This window comes from Vanellus vanellus, assembly GCF_965231255.1.
Source record: "Vanellus vanellus genome assembly, chromosome: 13".
In the NCBI taxonomy this organism is placed as follows: Eukaryota; Metazoa; Chordata; class Aves; order Charadriiformes; family Charadriidae; genus Vanellus; species Vanellus vanellus.
The window spans coordinates 20953855-20967852 of record NC_138918.1 but is presented as its reverse complement, the minus strand read 5'-3'; the positions used below and the strand labels follow the sequence as shown (position 1 = coordinate 20967852).

General features: G+C 54.5%; 2 protein-coding genes across 4 annotated transcripts in view; both read left to right on the top strand.

Annotated features, from left to right (window-relative positions):
* Positions 1-13998, top strand: part of LOC309677152 (protocadherin gamma-C3-like) — a gene marked incomplete at its 5' end in the record, with an annotated part of 63193 nt that overhangs the window by 3920 nt on the left and 45275 nt on the right. The window contains 2 exons of one of the 3 annotated variants that reach the window (XM_082489900.1): positions 8772-10550; positions 10965-11219. The exons of 1 other annotated variant lie outside the window; for it this stretch is intronic. In XM_082489900.1, coding sequence (XP_082346026.1) covers positions 8772-10550; positions 10965-11219 — 2034 coding nt within the window. Of the gene's footprint in view, positions 1-8771; positions 11220-13998 lie in introns of those variants that run through there. One more of the 3 variants, XM_082489897.1, reaches the window with a different exon arrangement.
* On the top strand, positions 2553-6299 carry LOC309677366 (protocadherin gamma-B5-like; the record flags this gene model as incomplete). The annotated part of the gene is made up of 2 exons (XM_082490163.1): positions 2553-2621; positions 3538-6299. 2 exons carry the CDS (start codon positions 2553-2555, stop codon positions 6271-6273), a joined length of 2805 nt encoding a protein of 934 aa, XP_082346289.1. The 3' UTR covers positions 6274-6299.

The following is a 13998-nucleotide window of genomic DNA, read 5'->3' as shown; positions in this document are numbered from 1 at the left end:
TCTGCTCCTTTCCCTGTTCAGTGGCCAGCTGTAGTGTCATGCAATGGAAGTTTCATCTTCCCAAAGAACTGTGTCTAAAAGACATGTTATTCCAGCTGTTTTGGGAGCCCTGGGTGGTTCTTCCTCTGTTTTTGCAGGTTGTCTTCAATTCTTAACGGACAGTGAATTACGTGCTTGAAACAAGTACCGTAATGGTAGTTTTGGTAAGATCAAAGTGAGTATTTGCTACCTACTAAGTTATGTGCCTATTGTAAGTGCCCTAATCTAGTAGTATGTCCCATACATGTCTTTCATGTCGACGGCTATAAATAGAGAGACTTTCATAGTCATGATTCCTTAAAATGTTACCTGGAGAAATGCTCTTGCTTGTCTCACCACGCCTGGTGAGAAGACAAATATTATCCATGGTAAGGAGAATATGGCTGTGCAACTTTTCTGTGGGTGGAGCCTGTCTGCAAATTGTGAAGATCCGTAGCAATTACGTGAGCTGTGGTGCGTTTGATGAGAGTCTTGGGGTCCTGTGTGTGAGGAGGTACTGGTAGAAGACAAGGCATGTGTTTTGTTAATTCCCAGGGTTCATTGCTGGACTACATAACATGAGTCTGAGAGCGTCTTATTTTTGGATATCTCACGGATCAGATTCCAACTGGCCAAGCCGTGGGTTCATCAGTTAGCTTTCCTGTTACATGATGTTTCCCGTGACTGGCAGTTATTGAGCATAAACGTACACTTTAGGTTAAGGTTTGAGCATTCTTTGGTGGAGCCTGTCTGTAAATTGTGAAGATCCACGGCAATGATGCCAGCTGTGGTGGGTTTGAGGACAGTCTTGAGGTGATGTGTGTGAGCAGCTTGCTTTCCTGCTGCATGATGGTTCCCATGAAGGGCAGTTATTGAACATAGATGTACACTTTAGGTTAAGGTTTGAGCATTATTTATCTTCCAAGTTGCCCATGTGCTGGAGTAGGATGATGGTGTCTTTAAGGTGATACTTAGAGAAGTGAGTCTTTATTGGAGCTGCATATCGCTTATGGACTTGACAACATTTTACATTTCCTTGAGTTAGTGTGATGAGCAAAGAAATCTCTTTGCATGTGTCTGTCTTGTGATCCTTGTTCTCCGTAAGAAGTTGTGTACACAATATTTCTGTCAGAGATTTGATGTCTATCTGCAAAGTTATCTTCACTGTTCTGTGATGTTTGGGAAGGGTGAAGAAGTCTGGTTGCACGAAGACAAGGCAGGTGTAAGAGTTTGCTATAGTTGGAAATGTCTAAAAGGGATGTAAAAGTTCAGTTCCTCCAAGTTGTCACATGAGGCCCACTGTTTGGGTTCCATGTGTTTTCATGTTTTTTATTGTCCAGTTTTACTGTCCTAGTTGTTAGATGAGACCCACACTTGTGTGGTCCTATGTGGTTCCATGCATTATCGTCTTTCAATTTTTCAAAGAAATTCCCTTGAGGAACCGTGGTTTTGGTCTTTACTGTGAGCTCCTGTGTGAGCCTCCTGTGGACTTTTTACAGCCAGACACCCTTCTTGTGTGTACTTTCTAATCTGACGTGCCTGGCACATAATGTGTGTACTTGACATAAGCTGAAATGGAAAGCTGTGATTCCTTCACTTCTGTAGGTTTCCCACTCTTGCCTTGCTTGTCGTCCAGATCTAAAAGCTGGGCATGATTGTGGCTGGTAACCCTCAGAACATTAAAAGATCTCATATAATTGTTGGGCTGGGGAAGCAGTTTCCTTCTATACCTTGAAGGTGTACAGCTGTCAAGGCAAAGGCTTTGATATAGCTCAGCTCCCTGAAGTGAAAAGCTCTTTTGCCAAAAATATGGCCAAAATATGGGATATTGTCCGTGGTGCAAGGAAAGGCTGTGAATGCAGAGCAAGGAAGGCAACAGGCTGTCTTCAAACCAGGGAAAGCAGTAGGTTAATGTGGATGAGCAATGGTTTGATTTCATGCCTGGTGCCAAGGCCTATGCCATTTTTTTTTTTTTTTTGTTATCCTTCTTTCCTGGTCCTAAAGACAATGGCAGTCCTGCAGTAATAGAGTATATGCACAATATACGTGCATGTGGAATGTTAATGCATGGGTAGAGTGGTTTCTAATTCCTGTGTGAAACTTCCTTTATCCCTCTGTGTCTCCCTGTAATAATGTGATGTATAGTTTCTTCACAGTTGTATTCACACTTTCTTTCAGGCTTCTGTTTCCTGGAAGGTCGTGGTTCATTTTCCCCATTTCTGGGTACTGCTATTGCATTGGAAACTGAGTGTTGTTTTGCAGCAAATACTTGCTTCAGCCACGTGAGTTAGAAATGTACGTGTGAGGAAAATGAAGCAGAAGCTAAGAGAGAATCTGTCGTAGTTTCTCAGAAGACTGAGCTTGAGAAAGAGGCGTGTGATAAGGTGTTTACACTTATGGCTTCATATTTGTTGGAGACGAGCAGGCCACACAGTAGAAAAAAATAGCTGAGAGCTGATGACTATTTCTTAAAAGGAAACCCCCTTCTGTGGAGTCCAGAGTAAGGCTTTAGGGCTGCACTTGCAGCTTCAGATATGCATGACTTCCAGGTGCTCTCAGGGACGAATTTCAACAGCTGCAGTGAAGACCAAGACAACTTCCTGGTGAGTTTCTGTGCTATCATTGTTGGAAGGGAGAGATGTATGCTGACCTTAGTAGATGTCTCATCTCCTTGGAACAGTGTGTGTGATGAAAAAAGGGGAAGGATATACCCACTAAGCCATTAGTTTGATGACCCATTCTCTCTTGGATGACCGCTCCTCCTTTATTTTGGCCATTTGTCATTCATGTGCTTTAGAATCCTTCTGTTTCTTTTAATAGTGGTGAGCAGAAAAATGTACTTTCCTTCTTGGTGTGTTATAGTCATAGTGTATTATCCTCTCATGAGCTGTTTTTGCTAATTATGAGAGGGTCAGAAGTAAACCTGCCAGTTGTGCAGGGCTGTAGAGAAGACAAGTGAGGGCTGAAGGAGTTGAGGTTCTTCAGCCTGGAGATTGGAAGGCTCTGGGGAGACCTTATTGCACTCTGTCAGTATATAAAGGTAGCTTAAAAGAAGGATGAAGAGAGACGTTTTACCAGGGCCTATATTCTGGGTATGTCTCCTAGGTAAGGAAACGGAATTAAAAAACCCGGAGAGACTGCTAAAAAGCTCTTAAAGAATGCTGTAGTTGTAACATCGTTTCTTGATCTCATAATTCCGTCTTTTTTTATTATTATTTATTTTATGAAGAGCAGCTGCATTCCTCTATTGCTCTGCCACAAATATTTCTTCAGATAATAGTAACTGCTACTCAAGGAGATGACCTAAAAGGTATTTGACAGCTTATCTCAGCCTTTTGCGTCGCAGCAAGTAAGTGCCCCTGCGCTTTCTGCTTCTAATAAAAGGCAGAACCCAAAGCTGGGGGCAACCCCTAAACACGGCCCGACAGCCCGTTCCCCCGGGAGCGCGGCCGTCGAGCGGCTGCAGTGGCGTGGCGGCGCCTCCGGGTGCCGCTGTTGGCCGAGGTCGAGCGGCTCTAGAGCCGCAGCCGCGGCCTGAGCCGGAGCCGCCGCAGCGTCCTGCCCCCGCGGGCTGCTGACTCGCCCGGCGGCGGCCAGAGCGGCAGCGGCCCGGGCAGCAGAGGCGAGAGGCGGCGCGGCGCGGGGAGCAGCGGCGTCCGAGTCCGCGCCGAGATCGCTGCCGTCCGGCGTCCCCTGCGCTCGCTGCCGAGCGGGTCCGGAAGGGAGCGAGGGCGGCGGCAGGAGGCAGGAACGCGGCGAGCGGTGCCGAGAATGGCGGGCAGGCAGAGTCAGAGGTGCGGGCGATCAGCCGGGCGAGTGGTGCTGCTGGGCGCCTTGCTGCTGTGCTTGTGCTGCCGGGCGGCGCCGGAGCGCATCCGCTACGCCATCGCCGAGGAGCTGGGCAGAGGCTCGCTGGTGGGGCCGCTGGCGCGGGACCTGGGGCTGAGCCCGGCGGAGCTGCCGGCTCGCAAGCTGCGGCTCAGCGCGGAGAAGCAATACTTCACGGTGAGCGGGGAGAGCGGGAACCTGTACGTGAGCGAGCGGCTGGACCGGGAGGAGCTGTGCGGCGAGTCGGCGTCCTGCTCCGTCAGCTTCGAGGCGCTGGTGCAGAACCCGCTCAACGTTTTCCACGTCGAGGTGGCCATCCAGGACGTCAACGACAACGCACCGGCCTTCAGCAAGGCTACTATGGACCTCGAGATCAACGAGTTCACTTCTCCCGGTACTCGTTTTCCGCTGGAGATGGCCCGAGACGCGGACGTCGGGAGCAACTCGCAGCTGACTTACCAGCTCACTACCAACCCGTCCTTCAGTCTGGCCCTCAGGGAGAGCTCGGATGGAAGCAAGCAGCCGGAATTAGTGCTGGAGAAAGAGTTGGACCGGGAGAAGCAGAGCTCCTTTCAGCTGGTGCTGACGGCGTTAGATGGCGGGGATCCCGTGAGGTCCGGGACTGTCCAGATTCGCGTCAACGTGACGGACGCCAACGACAACGCGCCAGTGTTCGGTAAAAGCGTGTACGAGGCGCGAGTGCGAGAGAATCTGCCGGTCGGGTCGCTGGTGCTGCGGGTGCGAGCCACGGATGCGGACGCGGGGTCCAACGGGCGGGTCTCGTACTCCTTCGGCAACGTCCCGGACGACGTCCGCACGTTGTTCATTGTGGAGGGCGACAGCGGCGAGGTGAGGACGGCGGGACCGCTCGATTTCGAGGAGAAGAGCAAATACAGCTTCGGTCTGGAGGCGAGGGACGGTGGCGGGCTGACGGCTCACTGCAAGGTGCAGATAGACATCAGCGACGAGAACGACAACCCTCCCGAAATCACACTGCTGTCGGTGTCGAGCCCGGTGCCCGAGGACGCGCCGGCCGGCACGGTGGTGGCCCTGCTGAAAGTGCGGGACCGGGACTCCGGGGAGAACGGTCAGGTGTCATGCGAGCTGTCGGGCGAGTCGCCGCTGTCGATCGTGGCGTCGTCGGGCGGGTCGTACAAGGTGGTGACGGCGAGCGCGCTGGACCGTGAGCAGGCGTCCGAGCACCGTGTGACGGTGGTGGCCAGGGACCGGGGCAGCCCGGCGCTGTCGAGCCGCGCGGCGCTGGTGCTGGAGGTGTCGGACGTGAACGACAACGCGCCGGTGTTCGAGGAGGCCGCCTACAGCGCGTACGTGGCGGAGAACAACGCGGCGGGCGCGGAGGTGGTGCGCGTGCGCGCGCGGGACGCGGACGCGGGCGCCAACGGGCGCGTGAGCTACTGGCTGGCGGGCGGCAGCGCGGGCGCGGCGTCGTCCGTGTCGGTGGAGGCGCGGAGCGGCGCGGTGTACGCGCAGCGCTCCTTCGACTACGAGCAGTGCCGCGAGTTCGCGGTGGCGGTGCGGGCGCAGGACGGCGGGGCGCCGGCGCGCAGCTCGACGGCGACGGTGCGCGTCTTCGTGCTGGACCGCAACGACAACGCGCCGCGGGTGCTGTGGCCGGCGGCGGGCGCGGCGGCGGGGGCGTCGGAGGGGGCGGGGGCGGCGCCGCCGTTCGAGGTGGTGCCGCGGTCGGCCGAGGCCGGGTACCTGGTGGCCAAGGTGGTGGCGGTGGACGCGGACGCGGGGCGCAACGCGTGGCTGTCGTACGAGCTGGTGCAGGCGGCGGAGCCGGCGCTGTTCGGCGTGGGGCTGCACAGCGGCGAGGTGCGGACGGCGCGGGCCGTGTCGGAGAGGGACGCGGCGAAGCAGCGGCTGGTGGCCGTGGTGAAGGACCACGGGCAGCCGGCGCTGTCGGCCACGGCCACGCTGCACGTGGTGCTGGCGGAGAGCTTGCAGGAGGCGCTGCCGGAGCTGAGCGAGCGGGCGGCGGGCGCCGAGTCGGCGGCGGAGCTGCAGTTCTACCTGGTGCTGGCGCTGGCGCTGCTCTCCGCCCTGTTCCTGCTGAGCGTGGCGCTGGCCGTGCTGGCGCGGGTGCGGCGGGCCGGGCCGCCCGCCGTGCTGCGCTGCCTGGGCGCGCAGCGCTTCTCCGTGGCCGGCGCCGCCTTCCCGGCCGACTTCTGCGAGGGCACCTTGCCCTACTCCTACAACCTGTGCGTGGCGCCGGCCCGCGCCGTGGCCGAGGGCGCTTGGCTGCCGCCGCCGCCGCTGCCCATCGTGCCCGCGGAGGAGCTGCTCGGCGGGGAGCCCTGCGGGAAGCGGAGCCCGAGCAGCAGCGCCGGCGCGGGAGAGCCGCCCGCCGTCGCCGACGCCCCTCAGGTGTGTAAGCCCGCTTGCTCTCGCTGTTTTCCTTGACCTCTTTTGAACCTCCCTCCCGATTTCGCTGGGTTTTCGCCGGGTGGTTTGCACGGGCAGTGCTGCTCCGTGTCTCCGTGAAGAAAAAAGACATCCGGGTAAGTCTCGTTTAGAGTAGGCCTTTAGCTGCGGTACTGCCATGTTTTTCGGTGGTTACAATTTCAGGTTCAGCTGATAGGCTTTGTCTACATCTCTTGTGTCCTCTCAAATGGTATGAATTAGTAACGGTGAAGGTGAACCCTTACTGTGTAGAATGAGATCGTATGATTCTGCACTTCAGATTCTGGATTGACACTTGGTGTCAGAGATGTTTCCCATCTGATTGATTTCTTACGAAACTCTGTACTTGACCTGGTGGATAGCTGGACAGAAACCCGTTCTTTAATGCGTTTGAGATGTTGGACTCCCAAAGGATACATGCTTTCTGGTCCTTGAATGGAAAAGAGACGTATTCTTCTATAGGGAGAGTGTCGTTCATCTCTTTGGGGAATGCTGCTGCAGAGATAGCAGAAATGGTAGCAATAGTGGGAAGGGTGTTGAGTCCTGATCTGTGTGTCCGTGAAAGAAGGAATGGGGTATCCCCCTTCCACTCACAGCAGGAATTCAGTGGCGGCACATCTTGGTTGTTCGGTGCTCACGGGATCATGTTCAGCTGAGAGGTTTTTCACTATGAATCTCGAATTAATTGGTCATGATGAACACCGCAATTTCAGGATTCTGCATGACGGAAAATGAGTGGGGAAAAAGTGATGGACGTTTGGTTTTAGAGCTTTTCCCTTCCTGATGGCTTTTCTGAAACTGCTGTTACAAATTGTTCTTCCCTAGTGAATGTTCCCCCTTCTTCCGCCATGTTCCCTCTCGTCTTTTGGAGGAAGGCAGGTGCAGCAACGGCTGCATGAACGGGAAGGATAAATATTGTCCAGGCATGACTTCTTCGAGTTCATTGTGCAGTTGATTCTCATTTTCTTCTTCCGTGCTGGGTGGTAGGTCCCGCTTTTTTACCATTCCCAATCTGTCTTTCATACAGAGGTGAAGACGTAGAATGGGATCTCAAAAAAAAAAAAAAATCGCGTTTCGTATTTGAAAGCCTGACTTCTTTACCTCTCCCCTTTTCGCAAAGAGAGGGGCTTTAACCTGCTCGAGGCCATTGACAGGGGAACACTAGTCTCTCAGACACGTTTTCCAGCAGTTGTTGTCTGCTTGTTTACCTAGCCTGAGGACATATGCAAAACAACAGTGAAGTACTCAAAATGACAGCAATTAGGCACTTGAATAAAGTCCATTTGCACATTTAGAAATGGCCCGTATAGCTTAGGGTGATCAGCTGTACTTGTCTTCTGCCGTCCTACACTTCAAAAGGGAACCCCCACATTAAAGTCCTTCACCTTTCCTTTTCTAGTAGGAGCTGTCTCTGGAGGTGTACCAACATTTTGGTGTAATTCAACTTCTCTCATCCAGTTCAAAAATAGTGTTGAGAACGGATGCATATCCGTAAACCAGAGGCGCAGGCAGAATTTCCAGCAAATCCGTGCAGCCATATGGCTGCTAACCTCTGCAGGTTACAACAACAACAACAAAAAACAACTTTAGTGTTTAACTTTCCGTCTATCGCCATTAATATTCTACAGGTCATATTACGAAAAAAAAATTATCTTTACATCTATTTTAATTAGCAAGTAGTTTTTTTCGAACGCGGCAGAAATACGGATTGTTAAAGAAAAGAATGGCTTAGAGAAAAGCTAATGAGGGAAGTCCCCGGTCTCCACGTGAGGGAGGATCTTCGTTGTTGGTTTGTTCTCTTGATTAGGATGCGGGGAATGAATGTGGCTGTATGCAGCCCTGTTGACCTGCAAAAAGGGTGAGGGAACGTCATTGAAGCCCGACTGATTCAAAACGCTGTGGAATTCGTTGTGGTGATTGTGCTTTCGGACTAATGGGATAAAGTCATAGTAATTTACACGTCAAAAATTAATAGTTATAATATATCAGGATGACAAAACCATGTTTCCTATCCGGAAGAAATCAGACACCCACGAGCGGCATGTTATTTCTTTCTGTTCTTGATCACCTCGTTGGCACAAAGGAGAGATCGGCTGGAGAAAAGGCATGCAGGAGAGCACCGGTGGACGGGAAGCGATGTCTCCGGGGCGAGTGTCCCTTCCCTACGAGCTGGCCGTGGGAGAGACAGGCGGGCAGCGCTGTGTGGCTGCAGTGCCGGGAGGAGGCTGCGGGCGCCGCTGTTGACCGAGGAGGAGCGAGAGGAAGGCCGGAGCGCTGCCGGCAGCCCCGCCCGCTGCGGCCCGTCTCTCTCGCTCGCTGGCAGGCTGCTGTCTGGGCGGCCGGGCGGTCTGCGAGCGTCCCCGCGGTGCGGAGCCGTGCTGCAACGAAGCGGGGGGGATCACGGCGGCGGCGACCCAGGGCGGGAGCGAGAGCCGGATCCGCACCGGGAGGCGGATCTGCGGGGAGCCGCTGGCGGTTCCGGCGGTGCGGCGCCGGAGATGTACGCGGCGGGGGGGAGATGCCAGGGCCGTTTGGAGGGAGCCCTGCTGTGGTGCGTGGTGTTAGCGGCGTGGGAGGCGGCGAGGGGGCAGCTGCGCTACTCGATTCCCGAGGAGCTGCCGAAGGGCTCGTTCGTGGGCGATGTGGCCAAGGACCTGGGGCTGGAGCTGCCGGCGCTCCACGACCGCGGTTTCCGTGTTGTCTCCGAAGGTAGGACGCAGTATTTCGCTCTGCACGGGAAGACCGGACATTTAGTGACAGCGGAGAGGATAGACAGAGAGCAGCTGTGCCGGCAGATGGAGAAATGCGTGCTGCGCTGTGAGGTGATCGTGGAAGGAGAAATGAAGGTGTACGAAGTCGAAGTGGTAATCTCCGACATTAACGACAACGCACCCAGTTTCCAAGAGGCAGAAACGGAGCTGAGAGTGAGCGAGATGACAGCCCCGGGGTCGCGGTTTCCCCTGCGGGACGCGCAAGACCCAGACGTGGGTCTGAATTCCCTGCAGAGCTACGAGCTGAGCGGCGACGAGCACTTCTCGCTGGCCGTGCAGGCGGGCCCCGGCGGGGCTCAGCGTCCCGAGCTGGTGCTGGCGAAGGCGCTGGACCGGGAGGACGCGACGTTTCACCAGTTGGTGCTGAGGGCGATGGACGGCGGAGAGCCATCGCGGACGGGCACGGCGCGGATCCGCGTGTCGGTACTGGACGCGAACGACAACGCGCCTGTGTTCAGCCAGGCGGAGTACACGGCGCGTGTGCCAGAGAACTTTCTTGTGGGCTCCGCCCTCGTCACTATCACGGCCAATGATCCCGACGAGGGTCTGAACGGACACGTGAAATACAGTTTCCATAAAATTACAGAGCGGGCGTCGGAACTTTTTTACCTAGACTCGGAGACTGGAGAAATAAACCTGAAGGACGATTTGGACTTCGAGGAAATCTCTTCACATGAACTGGAAGTCCAGGCACACGACGGAGGAGAGCTTTTCGATACAGCGAAGGTCGAGATCACAGTGACAGACGTGAACGACAACGCCCCCCAGATTTCTGTGCGGTCGGCGCTGAGCGAGATCTCTGAAAGCGCCCCGCCGGGGACGGTGGTAGCCCTGCTGCACGTGCAGGACCGGGACTCGGGGGCTAACGGCGACGTGCGGTGCTCCCTAGACGGCGGCGTCCCGTTTCGCCTGCAGAGCTCCCGGGGCAGTTACTACAGCGTGGTGACGTCGAGGGAGTTAGACCGGGAGGAGGTGTCGGAGTACAACGTGACGGTGCGGGCGTCGGACGGCGGGTCGCCGTCGCTGTGGAGCAGCGCGGTGCTGGCGCTGCGCGTGCTGGACGTGAACGACAACGCGCCGGTGTTCGCGGAGGCGCGCTACAGCGCCCGTCTGCCCGAGAACAACGCGGCGGGCGCGCTGGTGCTGAGGGTGCGGGCGACGGACGCGGACTGGGGTCAGAACGCGCGCGTGCGGTACCGGCTGTGGGAGGGTCGGTTGCGCGGCGCGCCGCTGTCGTCGTACGTGTCGGTGCAGGCGGAGACGGGCGCGCTGTACGCGCTGCGGTCCTTCGACTACGAGGAGGTGCGCGAGGTGGGGCTGTGGGTGGGGGCGGAGGACGGCGGCGCGCCGGCGCTGAGCAGCAACGTGTCGGTGCGGCTGGTGATCGTGGACGAGAACGACAACGCGCCGCAGGTGCTGTACCCGCCGGCGTCGCCGCCGCCGGGGTCGGTCGGGGGCTGGGCGGGCGTGGAGCTGGCGCCGCGCTCGGCGGAGCCCGGGGCGCTGGTGGCCAAGGTGGTGGCGGTGGACGCGGACGCGGGTCAGAACGCGTGGCTGTCGTACGAGCTGGCCAAGGCGACGGAGCCGGGGCTGTTCCGCGTGGGGCTGCACAGCGGCGAGGTGCGCACGGCGCGCTTGCCGCTGGCCCGCGACGCGGCGCGGCAGAGCCTGGTGGTGGTGGTGAAGGACCACGGGCGGCCGGCGCTGTCGGCCACGGCCACGCTGACGGTGGTGCTGGCCGAGAGCGTGGGCGAGCTGCTGTGGGAGCTGGGCAGCGCGGCGGCGGCGGCGGCCGGGGGCGAGGCGGCCGGCAGCCTGACGCGGTGGCTGGTGGTGGCCGTGGCGGCCGTGTCCTGCCTCTTCCTCGCCTTCCTGCTGCTGCTGCTGGCGCTGCGCCTGCGGCGCTGGCGGCGCTCGCAGCTGCTGGCGGCGGGCAGCGGCGCCTTGCGCGGCGTGCCGGCCTCGCACTTCGTGGGCATCGACGGCGTCCGCGCCTTCCTGCACTCCTACTCGCACGAGGTGTCGCTCACGGCCGACTCGCGCAAGAGCCAGCTCCGCTTCTCGGGCGGCAGCTGCTGCGACACCCTCCCGGCCCGCCCGCCGCCCGACGAGCCCGCGCCGCTGCTCGGGGAGGACCCTGCCGCTGCTCGCCGCGCGGACCCCGCCGCTGCCCCGGTGAGTTCCTCGGGCCACAAGTGCTCCAAGACGCTTCTCTCTCCTGCATCTCTGCCTTTTCCCACTCGCTGTCTTCCGTGTCCTGCGTAGGGAGGTTTAGTGACAAGGAAGGGAAAGCTTCGGTGTGCACCGCGCTGTGTGCTGGTGCTTCTCGCTCCAGGGAGATGAAGGTGGACTCGTTGCTCAGCGTTGCACTTGGTGCGGGAGTCGGGAGAAGCGCGGCTGCCGTTGGTTTGAGCTTGGTTAGAGTGGGGTATGTGTCCTGCGTAGGTAGGTTTAGTTACAAAGAAGGCAAAGTTTCGGTGTGCACCGCGCTGTGTAGTGGTGCCTCTCGCTCCGAGGAGGTGAACTTGGTTGACTTGGTGTGAGAGTCGGGACAAGTGGGGCTGCTGATGGCTTGAGCTTCGTTAGAGTGGGGCTTTCTGTTCGTATCACATGCCAGGTCGATACTGATTGTGTCCCTCTTCGACTGTAGTACCGACTTTCTTGTCAATTTTATCTGTTCTGAACGGATGTATTTAATTATTAGGAAATGGATATTTAGTTTTCGTTATTAGCAGGGTCAGGTATCTTCCCGAGAGCACATGCTTGAGTAGGATGAGTGTCTTGAAACGAACTGTTAACGGCCTCTTGTGTCATTTTCCGTGACAGGTTAATGATTTGTACTTTTTATGCAGTCGTATTCCTTCTTTTTGTGTCATTACCTGCTCACGCGTGTAGGTGCACTTGATTTTATATTTTTTATTATTTATTTATTATTATCTATTATCGTTGAAAGCAGAGCGTGAGAAACAAAGTACTATGTATTCTTAGTACTATGTATTCTTAGCGTGAGAAACTTAGTACTATGTATTCTTACTTATAAGATGGGACTGTAACAAATACAAAATTATTTTTATAATGAATGGCATGTTGAGGTATTTTTCTCAAGTTCGTCTTAAATTCACTTAATTATCACTCTTCCCCTGTCACACATCGTTTTCACTTAACAGCCATTGTTTAGGAAGAATGTAAGCCTTTATTGGAAATGAAAGCAGAGCCATTTGGTCCTGCTTTGGGGCGGGTCTTAAACTTGTCTCACATATGAAAGTTCTTCACGCAGTGTGTTCCTCAGCCAGTAGTGACAGCAGTGTCAGTTCCGTGTACCAGAATACAGTGTGTTTTCCACGCTGGAGGTACTTCTTTCTCAACTGGGAGACCATTCCTGGTGTTCCTGCGAATTCTTTCTTGCTTGCGGGATTTTCATTGATTGGGTTAAAAATTGATCTCCATGCCCCGGATTGTGGAAGAGGGTGGAAGAGGAGTGCAACTACTTGTTGATAAGAGTTAAATTCTAAAATACATGTGTGTACGTGAGCACTGCTTGGTCGCCTTGGTAGTGAGCCACTGCTATGCTCTTGCAAAGACGGAGTGGAGTTGAAGAACCGCGTGTTTTGAGAATGAATGTGCTTATAGACTTTGAAAGCCTCTTCTTAGGCCTTTAAACTATGGGTGAAATGCTATAAAGTAGAGAATATTTATGCGGCTTCTGCTGGGGTGCTTTGCAGACAGCATGAACATTCAAGAACATTCAAGAAACGTCAAGATACTCTTGCTGTGAAGGGTCTTTCAATTGTGGTTTTTATGTCTCCTTACAGCTTGTTTCGTATCGTTATGGCTCCTGTAGCAGTGTTGATCTTTCAATGCTAAGTATTTACAATCGATGCAAACTGTGTGAGGAACAGAGTAGCATGAGTTCTTAGTAGCGTTACTGGTTAGAAGGGTTGTTTTCTCCTTCTATTTTGTGCGAATGACCTTGCTGACTGCGAGAAGCCTGTTCACACAGCAACATTGTGGACTCTTCTGCCAATTAATTCCCATAGGCTCGTTACAGTGCTAGAGGCACTTTTCATCTACTTTTCATCTCTTACAGAGAGGTGTAGGTAGAGGTAGCGGTGTATCTGCGGGTATAGTGACAGTATGTCCTAATGTCGTTATAATGTTTATTTCTTGCTCGGCAGTTACTCACAGGATTGGACTATTAGACATACAAAGGTATTTTCATTGTGAACAGCTTATTAGTAGAAGGTTTTTCTAAAAGTCTGTCGTTCGTTGCTTTATTTATCACTATTGACTTACAACACAAGATATTAATTTAACGTTAGTTATTTGAAATGCACATAAGCTGTACCTCAGTAATGCAATCACAACCATTGAGGACAGGTAAACACCTGCTCAGCAAGGGTAGCTTACTCTCTTGTATGTGTCGCTCCATCTGAAATATAGTGCGTCTACTTCTTTGTGAGAAAGGCAAGGAAAAGCCTGTTCTCACAGGGATGTTGTGGCCGAGCGGTCGTTTGCTGGTAACGGCTACAGGGGAAGAAGTTTGTGAAGGGGAAACTGAGTCCTGTAGTCTGTGTCTTTGTATCTTTTGAGGGAACAGAGAGGGTGGGATAATCGGGAACTGAATGATCACCAGGACCCTGTGAATAGACACAACAGTCATCCATGGAGTTATCTCTTGTTTGGAACAATAGGAGTTTTAGGAAAGTCTGCTGTACCTGTAGTTTCCAAACTCGTGAGCTGTGTAGCACTTGAAATGATTCAGCTGGTCATAATGTGCTCTCTCCCTGGTCATGAACAAAGCACTTTTTTTTTTTTTTTTTCTTGATTTGCTTTGAGTGTTGCTGAGAGGTGGTGTTATCATACAAACAGGCACTGAGGAGGATCAAGTACTTTTTCATAGGCATCGCACTCAAGAGGGTTTTATCCTTTCCATTTCCAGATCCCCCCACGTTTT